This window comes from Penaeus monodon, chromosome 35 (genome assembly GCF_015228065.2).
Source record: "Penaeus monodon isolate SGIC_2016 chromosome 35, NSTDA_Pmon_1, whole genome shotgun sequence".
NCBI classification, from domain to species: domain Eukaryota; kingdom Metazoa; phylum Arthropoda; class Malacostraca; order Decapoda; family Penaeidae; genus Penaeus; species Penaeus monodon.
In genome coordinates, this window is record NC_051420.1 from 836,957 (window position 1) to 846,956 (window position 10,000).

The 10,000-nt window shown below is 49.8% G+C and overlaps 2 protein-coding genes across 4 annotated transcripts in view; one reads left to right on the forward strand and one right to left on the reverse strand.

Moving 5' to 3' along the window:
* LOC119594945 (techylectin-5A-like) overlaps window positions 1-2,794 on the forward strand; it is a 5,852-nt gene extending 3,058 nt beyond the window's left edge. For 2 of the 3 annotated variants that reach the window (XM_037944016.1, XM_037944014.1), the window contains 3 exons: window positions 95-549; window positions 858-965; window positions 1,921-2,361. In XM_037944016.1, the coding sequence (XP_037799944.1) occupies window positions 95-549; window positions 858-965; window positions 1,921-2,086 (729 nt within the window). In that variant the 3' untranslated portion in view covers window positions 2,087-2,361. Of the gene's footprint in view, window positions 1-94; window positions 550-857; window positions 966-1,920 lie in introns of all 3 variants that reach the window. The other variant, XM_037944015.1, reaches the window with a different exon arrangement.
* Window positions 1-10,000, reverse strand: part of LOC119594947 (ryncolin-1-like) — a 99,837-nt gene that overhangs the window by 42,432 nt on the left and 47,405 nt on the right.

A 10,000-nucleotide genomic window follows, 5' to 3' on the forward strand; every position in this document is an offset into this window, starting at 1 on the left:
CGACTTTCTGCCCGCGTTTAACCCCCCTCTGCCCCCGCCAGCACTGACTACACTGCTCGTATTGAAACCCCCTCACCCCCTCTGCCCCCGCCAGGACCTGCGGGACACCATGTCCGAGGTGCGGCGAGCGATTGTCGACGCGGAGAGGCGGCGGCGGCGGCCGAGGCACTGCCGCGACCTGCAGCTCGACGGCGACTCCGAGTCGGGCGTCCGGCGCGTGTTCCCCTTCCGCAGTTCGCCCGACGCGGCTGCGACTGTCTACTGCGACCAGGAGACCGACGGCGGCGGCTGGACGGTGTTCCAGAGGCGGCTCAAGCTCCCTGTGAGGGAGGACTTCTACCGCACGTGGGTCGAGTACGAGCTCGGCTTCGGCCACATGGACGGCGGCGAATTCTGGCTGGGCCTCGACCTCGTGCACCGCCTGACCTCGACCGACCTGCAGGAGATGAGAATCGACCTCACGGACTACGAGGACAACGCCAAATGGGCCAAGTACGGGGTCTTCCACCTGGGGGACGCCAGCACCAAGTACCGGCTCAAAGTCGGCAGGTAAAAAAATATTATGGACCGCAGTATACAGTGCGAGCGTCCTTGAACCACAAGTGTTAAGTCATCCGCCATGATTGTCGTTCAAATACGGATAATACTAAATTAATTCTCAAGTTGTATCACATATCTGCATGCGGGCATGCTGCGCATTCACAATTATTAATTTGTTATCGTGGAACAAAGGAAGAAAGAAGAAAAAAATAATAATTTTAAATGTCTTTAAAATCTCAAACCGAAGACCATGCTCTGACAAGTTTCTCAAAGACCTTTTATTTTTTCCGTATATGAAAAACAAACTTAACCACCAGGTACAACGGCACAGCTGGCGATGGCTTCGGGAGTGGCAGGCACGACGGCCACCCGTTTACCACGCACGATAACGACAACGACGGCGACGGTGCGAACTGTGCGGCCAGGTGAGTTGAGGCGAGGAACTACTCCCTTAAGTACTGCAGTTTGCCACATGAAGTCAAGAAAATTTGCTGTTTTTTACCCCTTCAAATAGGTAGCTAGAAAATATGTATATGGAACGATCATGAAGACGAGGGCTCGAGGATATCTCGGAGGTTTGAGGAAGGAAGGGGTCACGCATACCCTCTTGGTAAGTTGCAGTAGCTAAGGGGAAAACACTCTTATGGTAAACCGCAATCCTCGAAGGAATACAGACTCATGATAAACTGCATTCCTTAGACTGCAATTTGCCAACAGGGTCTGCTGCTCTTAAAAAGTGTTGTCTGCAAAAAGGGTTTGTTCTCTTGAAATCTGCAATTTATCAAAATTGCTAATATAGCCCTGCCCTCCTTGTCACACCTGTCAGTCTTTGTCATGTATTGTATATCTAATGTTTTTTGGCATCGGTAAAGAAATAATGGAAAAAGACTTAACGAATTCTTATTAGTATTCATTGTAAATAACGGCCAAGTAAGCAGAGCTTAGCTCGGAAGATATAAACTAGAATTATTATTGAGACAGAGTGATGCTACCTGTTTTATAAATACCTTGGCTTAGAGGTAAAGCTTTTAAGGATTTTATATAGAATATTCATATCAGTACTTGGAAATAGACAGTCTATATAAAACCTTTGCTTTCCTTGTTTCCAGCTATCGGATTTCTCATATACTACCTGATATGATGAGAGGAATTTTTTATCGTATTACCTGACGTTCAAAATAGCAGGCAGAGTATTCTTTATTCTATGGTATATTAAATTCACATATATTTCAAAAACCAGAATACACTGACATGGAACTAATTACACAACTATAACTGGACCAAAGGTTAACTACACCTCTCTTTTTCTTCAAGTAGGATGTACTTCTCCACCTCTTATTCAAAAGTTGCAAGAAATACTATCACTTTCTCCTCTTGCAGGTATCGCGGTGCTTGGTGGTATGACAAATGCCACATATCCAACTTGAATGGGTTTCCTTATGAAGGCGACCACGAGAGCTATGCGGATGGTATCGAGTGGCAACCCTGGAGAGGATATCATTATTCGCTGAAAACTACAACAATGATGATAAGGCCGGCATTCTGAAGCTTCTGCTGTCACTGACACACACACACACACACACACATACACACACACACACACACACACACACACACACACACACACACTCACTCACTCACTCACTCACTCACACACATTCTGTTGATATTAACTATGTCAAAAATATTTATCAGTTTACAGAAATGTAGGTGCGGGTTTGGGTATTCTAAATCTAAATGCATACACGACTACAAATGTATTTTTTTACGAAATTTTTTATGAAATTTTAAATGTCTGTAGTCTGAAAATAAACATCAATATACCAGTATATTGATTTCCTTACACCAATATCTTAATGTATAATAGTCATTGATCCAGCCTTCTTTATTGAGAAACGACTGTAATTTTTTGGGCCGTTCAGGCCGCTTTTAACTCCGTACTCAAGATATCATGGGTAGATGACGATATTGTTGTTGTAAGTCCTATGTAATCCTGTGAAAACTATATATCTGTCTCCTGGAGGAATACATTGGAGGATTCTGTTACAGTACCCCATTCTCTTTCTGTCCAGGGTGTATGATGTTAAGTCTGCTGTGACCCCTGAGCTGAAACTACTACACATCAGTGCACAGTTGCCTGCACTCATACCTGGTACACCCGTTTTCGTTGGACAAGAAACGGCAACTCTATGTTTGCTTACATTCACTGTGTACTTGTATCATGAAATCACTCTGATACAAGATTTGAAACAAAGCATTGATTTAGTAACCTGAATATACTTACATGATTTTTTTTCTCACAAACAAAATATTTAGATAATTCTATCACGGAGAGTCATTGTACTGAGGTTGATGTGTCTTACAAATATCAGTATTTCTCCACAACTTGTAGAAATGTCATGCTGACTGGTTCATTGTCTGGAAGAGGCATAGTTGTGAAAAAGAGCATTGTTTCCTTCTGCAAGACGATTACCCTCTCTTGCAAAGCCACGCTCACTGGGCAACCAAAGTGATGTCAAATGTGTTTGTTAGAAATATGTCTAGACGCTTCAAAACTACTCTTTTTATCATGTTATTTGATTTTAACATTTTTATATCATCTTGGTTGTAAAAGCTCCATTAGAATCTGACACACTATCCGAGATGGCAGGTCGTACGGTGAAAAATAACGGACAAGTCAGATCTCTGTTGCATGTATATATGCATACTTACATACATTACTCGCTGAAAACTACAACAATGATGATAAGGCCGTCATTCTGAAGCTTCTGCTGCCGCTGACACACGTACACACACATACACTCACTCACTCACACACATTCTGTTGATTTTAACTGTACAAAAAAAAAAAAAAAAAAAAAAAAAAAAAAAAAAAAAAAAAAAAATATAATATATATTAAATTTATATTATAAATAATATATATATATATATAATATATTATATATATTATATATTATATTAAAATTTTTAATATATACTCATAAGGGGGAAAACACCCATGAGACTACGCGTGAAGGTTACATATATTTCTGGATGCTCGAATTTCAAATGGCGTCCCACGTGCGCGTGCTATCTGGTTTGAAATGGCCCTAAGAAATGCCCCCAGTGGAAAGAGACCCATTTTTTTTCCCAAGACTCATCCTGAAACGAAAAAGTAAAACAAAACTGCAAACATTTTTGGCATAAATAGTATAAATAAAGAGGCGATTAAAAGGTATTGTGAGAGAGGATAGATGAACGGGGCTCCTCCCCTTCCCCCTGCGGTAAAATGGGCCCCTTGATTGGACGATTCAGAAGAGGGATGATTTTCCCCGGAAGGGTGGCGGCGGGGCGCGCGGGTGGAGCCGAGCAACGCCAAGAGAGTTAGCTGATGCCATGACCCCTCGATGTGGGGGTTTTTGCAGGGGCATTTTAAAAGAGATGCACCGCCCCGGTCCCATGAAATCCGGCCTCGGCTCTACCGCTTTCCGGACGGTGACGCGCCCCCCATTTTGATGCCCATGCTATGTGCTTGCAGTAGCTTCGTGCCCTACTGCCTACTCTTTCCTTGCAATTTTGGGCATTAGGATGATCTGTGCACACCTTCGGGTGAATGGACCCCTCTTCGGGCGCGTGCTGGGGACGTGGGCAGACCTTCCCTCCCCAGGGGGGTGTGTCGGGGGGGCCTTAAAAGGGCCTGCCTTACGGTGTGCATAGATTTGCCTTTCTTTTTTAGGGATTGGCGGGCAACCTTGATGACTCCATCTTTTTTTTTTCGAATAGGGCGGGATAGGCAGGAGAGCCCCCTTGTCAGGCCTTCAGCGGGTTTCTGTCTAATAGAGCTGCTAGAAAAACATCAATTTCCCCGTGATAGGAAGTCCCTGGAAAAATTTAGTCTTTCTCCCTCCTGTGATGAAAAGTCTGGGTTGACATTCAGGGGATAAAGGAACTTACGGGAACGGGACGGTCCCCTTACTCTCCTGAGGTGAAATTTTGGGGTGTTTTCAGGAGAGAGGGTTCACTTTAAACTCACCCCCCAAAAGAACCCCGGAAAAAAGTCGCTCCTCCCCCTCACTGTGATGGAAACATCTGTGTGGCTTTTTCCAGGGGCAAGGGAGTTTTACTGGAACAGGACAAAACCCCCCTTCCTCCTGAGGTAAAAACCCCTTTTGGGAGTTCAGAGAGAAGGGGGTTCCACCCAAAACCGTCCTGCCTGGGAAACCCTGGAAAAATGTTAATTCTCTCCCTCACGTGGGAACGTCTGGGGCCGGCTGTTTCAGAGGGATAAGGAACTGAAGGAACAGGTGCAGGACCCCCCCTTTTTTTCCCAGAGGGAAAAAACCCTTTGGGGGCTTTTTCAGAGAAAAGAGGGATTCATTTTAAAAAAAGGGTACAGCCCCCTCCGAGGAGGGGAGAGGAACTGCTGGAAAAAGTGAAAGAGCTCCCTTTACTGGGAGGAGCAAAAGTTTCCCAGCAATGATGCCCTGTGGGGGAAGGGACCCCCCTTGGGGAAACTCCCAGAGGTTTGAACCCCCCACGTTTTTGCCGTCGTGGCCCCTTTGTGAGCTGGGGACGGGGCCCTGGGGGTTTGAGGAGCCGTGCAGAGTACGCCCTGCGGCTAGCAACACGCCTCTTTGGTCCTCTTTTGGCAAGACAGGCGGCCTGATCCGGGCCCCGGTCAGTCAATCGGGGTCCCCCGGGGGGTAGGGAAAAGCAGTATGCTGCTTTTGGTCCCCACCGCCGTGTTCCCAGTGCAATGGGGCCTAATTGGCTGCGTATACACTCTCCCCCCTGTTCTGTTGACTTTGGGTTCTACACTCAGTTCCCCTTGTTGGTCCGTGGGGGGTGGGGCGTGGGGTGAAGCACGCCAAGTTATGGAAAAAAAAAAACCAAAACCCCCAAAAGACAGACCTTACTGTTGACGCCCCTTGAAAGGGCCCAACAGGGGCAGCCACCCTGAAGCCTTCGTGCCCCCGGGTGGCAAAAGAAAACCCGAGACAGGAGACACTGTCATCCCGCTCCCAAAAGGGGAGACAAGACAAAAAAATCAGGTACAAAATGTCTGTCCATCGATGTCCACAGAGGGCCCCGTGCTGGCCCCCCGGGCCAGCCCCAGCCCAGGAGGCCTGCCCCCCCCTCAGACGACCCCACTGACTGAATAGGAGCACCAGCTAACCACCAAAAAGCTGGTCCCTCCACAGCAAGCCCCCAGCCGAAAGGGCGACCGAAACGGCCGAGGCCCGGAGTCCGACTTGATGGCGAGTCGGACCCCCAAGGCGTTTCCGCAATCAAGGGTCCCCTTTAAACCCAAGGCTTCGACAATGTACCAGGGTAAGGGCATTGGGGGCCCCGGTAAATCGGCCCGTCGATCCGGGGTGGCGAGATCGGGGCGATCTCGTCCCCAAAGATAAACCCCCCTTTGTTTCCTGCAGGAAAAAAAAGGAGTTAAAAGATGGGGGGGGAAAAAGTGACCCTCTCGCCAGAACCCGGGGAGAAAGAGTAAAGAGGGTGCTACTTGGCTTCTCAGGTCCATCCCGATGGGGGGAAACCACACCCACAGGTCGGGAGGTTTCCCCCGTTGTCAAAGGGGAAGACCCCAAAACCGGCAATCCTGGTGACCATGAAGGTACCCCAAGCTCCCCCCTTGATTGGGAACTGGGGGTACCTAAACCCTACCATTTATGTCCCTAAACATTTTCGGTGTTTAAAGGGCCCAGAAGTACGGACACCACCAGGCTAACTGTACAGCCAAAAAAATGTGGTGTCTGTAGCAAGCAAAAATACTGAGTTGCATCAAGGACATAAAGAAGAAAAGAAGGACACAACGCCAAAGTCCTAATTGTCCCAAAGGCATCACGCCTGGAGCCTGGCTTGCCTTCAGGAAAGAGGGGGGCCCTAAAACGGCAAGGGTTGTAAGAAGCGACCAGATTTTGTTCCTGCCCCCCCAGGCACTACGTCGGGGGGAAGGAACAAAAGCGAAAAGGTTTCCCCACCCCTAAGGGGAAAGGGAAGCTCCCCCCCAGCCAAACCCCGGAGATCTGGAAATCGGGAGTTCCCCAAGTAAAGAAAGTGCAAAACCCCACGGAAGAAAGGTTCCAACACCCACAGGTCCCCCCAACCCCAAAACATGTTTTTTTTGACGGGGGGGGGAATGCATCCTGATCACTGCTGTGGTAAAAGCAGTGGCATTACCCCTGCCGGGCCCCGGGAAGAGGGGGTAAGGCGCAGGGTTGCCATGACGATCTTAAACAGACCTAAAAAGCTAAAGGGAAGGAAGTGGAAAAGGGCCCCAAATCACCCCCAACCCCTCCCCCCAACCCCCGGTCGAGCTCCCCTCCCTCTCCAACAGGCTATGCCCTCACGGCAGAGCCTAGCCGGGCATGCCCTCACGGCCCAAGCCTAACCAGGCGATTCAGTCCACAAGCCGAATCAAAAGAAGCGAGCCTCCCCAGGAAAGGGCCCCAGCCAATGCCAAAAAAACAGCCTGGCCCGAGAAAAAGAAAAGACAAAAAAGTAAAAGCTCCCAAAGGTCTCCACCCCCCATGGATCCAGGGTGCCTGACGCCGAAAAGAGTCCTCAAGCGGAGGATTCACAATGGAGTTGTCAGACCCCGCCGCAACCCGAAGTGACGATGTCTCTGATTAAAACTATCAATTATAACATCATGACACGAAATCTAAGATTCTGAAGTGGAACATCTTGGCTTTCCTAAGGAGGCCATCCTCCCGCAATAGTGCGATCAAGGAGCATTGACATGTCATTCCGGGAGAATTACAGGGAAGCTGTTGTTTTCTCAGGGATCACGCTACGCGCTGCCCGTCCGATGGCAAAAGAGGCCTGACCCCTGGTGAAGCAACAATTCCCTGCTCCGCAATACCCGATGCACCGCACTTGAGAAGTGTTGAATCTCTTGCGCGAGATTCAAGGGCCCGGGGGGATCCTGAAATTGTACAATGTGCAGCAGGCCACACTGTAGTAGCTTAGAATCAGCCGGGTAGTCTTCCGCAGACACGCCCGAGTATCATAGGGGGAGCTTCAATGCACCCCACCCCACCTGGCTCCCTGCGGGGCACCGGATGGGGGCGGGCCCTCACATACCCAACTGCTCGAGACTTTCCCCCAGATCGCTCTCCTCAACACCCAGAGCCAACGCTGGAGAGGAGGGGTCCTAGACCTCACCCTGGCCCTGCGACTCTGGTGGGAGGATTGGTGGCGTGCGATGAGACCGTCACTAGGCCCTTAGGCACTAAAACCCAGGATGGGCCCAGCCCAAATACCGACCGAAACCCAAATGGAAAAAAGACAGGGCCCCTGCAGGGGTTTTTCCCGAGCGCCCTTTGGGCCCCCGTCTTGGGAAACAATGAACCACCAGAGCGAAAATTGGGAAATGCTAAAGCCGACTTGTAAATGCATTGATGAGGCGCCTCATGACCTACCCAAAAAATCGGCCTGGGTCAGGAGTCCAAAGGAGCCTGTACTTCAAGACGAGATTAGGGAGGGGGAAACCCCAGGGTAAACATGTGCCGAAACTTTCCCAAGGGGAAAAAAACCCCCGCAACCTAGCCCCCCAAAGGGGGGGGGAGGGATGCCAAGGAAAAATGGCAATGAGGCAGAAAAAATGGTGGGAAAGGGGTGAGTCTTCGACACCGTACCACCCTCTCAGAGCTATGGCAACGGTCAACGAGCCACACCGCTCAGCCCCGAGATGCACGCCCCGACCCCCCGGCGAGGCCCAAAAATGGCGCAAAAGTTCTTGGGAGAACGGGCAGCGACATCTGCCCGCCGAAGGGGCAAAAACAAAAAGCCCACACCAGAAAGATTTTTCACATAGAGAAAGGGGAGCCGAAACCCGATAAATCAGAAAGTTTTTTTTCTCTGAGGGAACTAAGAGATGCACACAAAGCCCGTGCAAATCAGCCCCGGGCGATGACGGGGTCTTACCCCCTCACCCCCTGGGACTGGTTTGGGAGCTTGATCCCCAACTCATAACAGGTCCTGGGAAATTCCACTCTACCCCGGCTGGAAAGGGCACAAGTTCCCTCCCCCAAACCAAAGGAGCCGGGGAAGTACCGCCCCACTCTCTCCCGCCGTCTGGCCCCAAACTGCCGAGGGATGGTACTGAACCGGCTCCAATGGAAAATGGGGGCCCCCACGAACACCCCCATGGGTTCCCAGGGGGGTGAGCACAGCGCACAGCATAGCCCCGCTCTGAGCACAATAAACACGGGGGCATCTGTGGCATATTCCTTGACCCGGAGAAAGGGTTTTTGAATTTTCAATCCTCTTTCCCTTTAGGAGAGCCTATCCAAAAAGGAAACAGAGGTAAACTCTTGGGTTTGGATAGGTGCACTTTACGAAAAAACGCAAGTCAAATTCCGGTCACCTATCACAGCACATGCCCCTAGAAAAAAAACGCCCCGGGTGGGGGTTTCAGTCGCCCTTTTTTAAAACATAATGTCCTGTATCCTCAACATAAATCCCAGTGGGGTGCAAAATCACTCCCATGCAGACGATCTTTCTACATCTCCCCGGAGCACCTGCCTACAAAACCCAGCGTTTTCTGGACTTTGGGTTCGGGGTGTTGCGGACAGGAAAAGATCTCTGCACCCAAATCCCAAAGGGCCTGGTTGAGAAGAGAGTTCAAGGACAAATCTAAAAAACCAGGGGAAAGGGACTTTTGGGTGGGTTCGGAATACCCGTCCTTGGGGTAAGGATAGACCGGACCCTCTCTTTCCCCAGGAGGGCCCTACCTGCTTTACGAAAAAAGGGAAAAACGTCTTCATGAGAGAATGAGGGAAGACGCCTAGGGGCCAGACACAGAGTACTAAGATCATTCTACGTAAATCTGTCAGGCCTTTTAGACTAGCTCCCCGCTTGATGGCCAAGAGAAAATATAAAAAAACCCATTGGAGACAGTCCAAAAAGAAGCCGCCAGGGTCATTTTGGGTGCCCCCAAAGGGGGGCGAAGGTCCTCAACCCCCAGTGGAGACAAACCCTTTTCCCCTTGGCCCCAGAATTATCTAACGGCGCCCAAATTTTTATCAAAGGTATCCAGGCCCAGGAACAAAGCCTAAAAAACCCAAATAGTCAGAGCCTAGAACAAGATAACGAACTGTTTGCAAACAACTCCTGGCTGTCCGCAGAGCCAGGGTGCTAATACCCATAGCTCAAAAAACCATACTGGGAAGGGCATGGACCCCCACCCCGACTTTGTCGAAAACCCGCCTGGCACAAACCCCGATAGAGTCTCGGTCATGAGACTGGCAAGAAAAAAAATGAATTTGTGCCTACCCAAAAGGGGAAAACCCCAAGGGGCTTGCAACCATCACCCCCCCGGGGAGCCCGACTATTTCACAGACGGATCGGTCGACCCTTTACCACCTGCAGGCCCGGGTTTTCAGCAAGGGATGCCAAAAACATGAGGGTAAAAAACAAAGCCCCTCGTACAGGGAGAGGGATTGCATCCTGGGAGCACTGAAA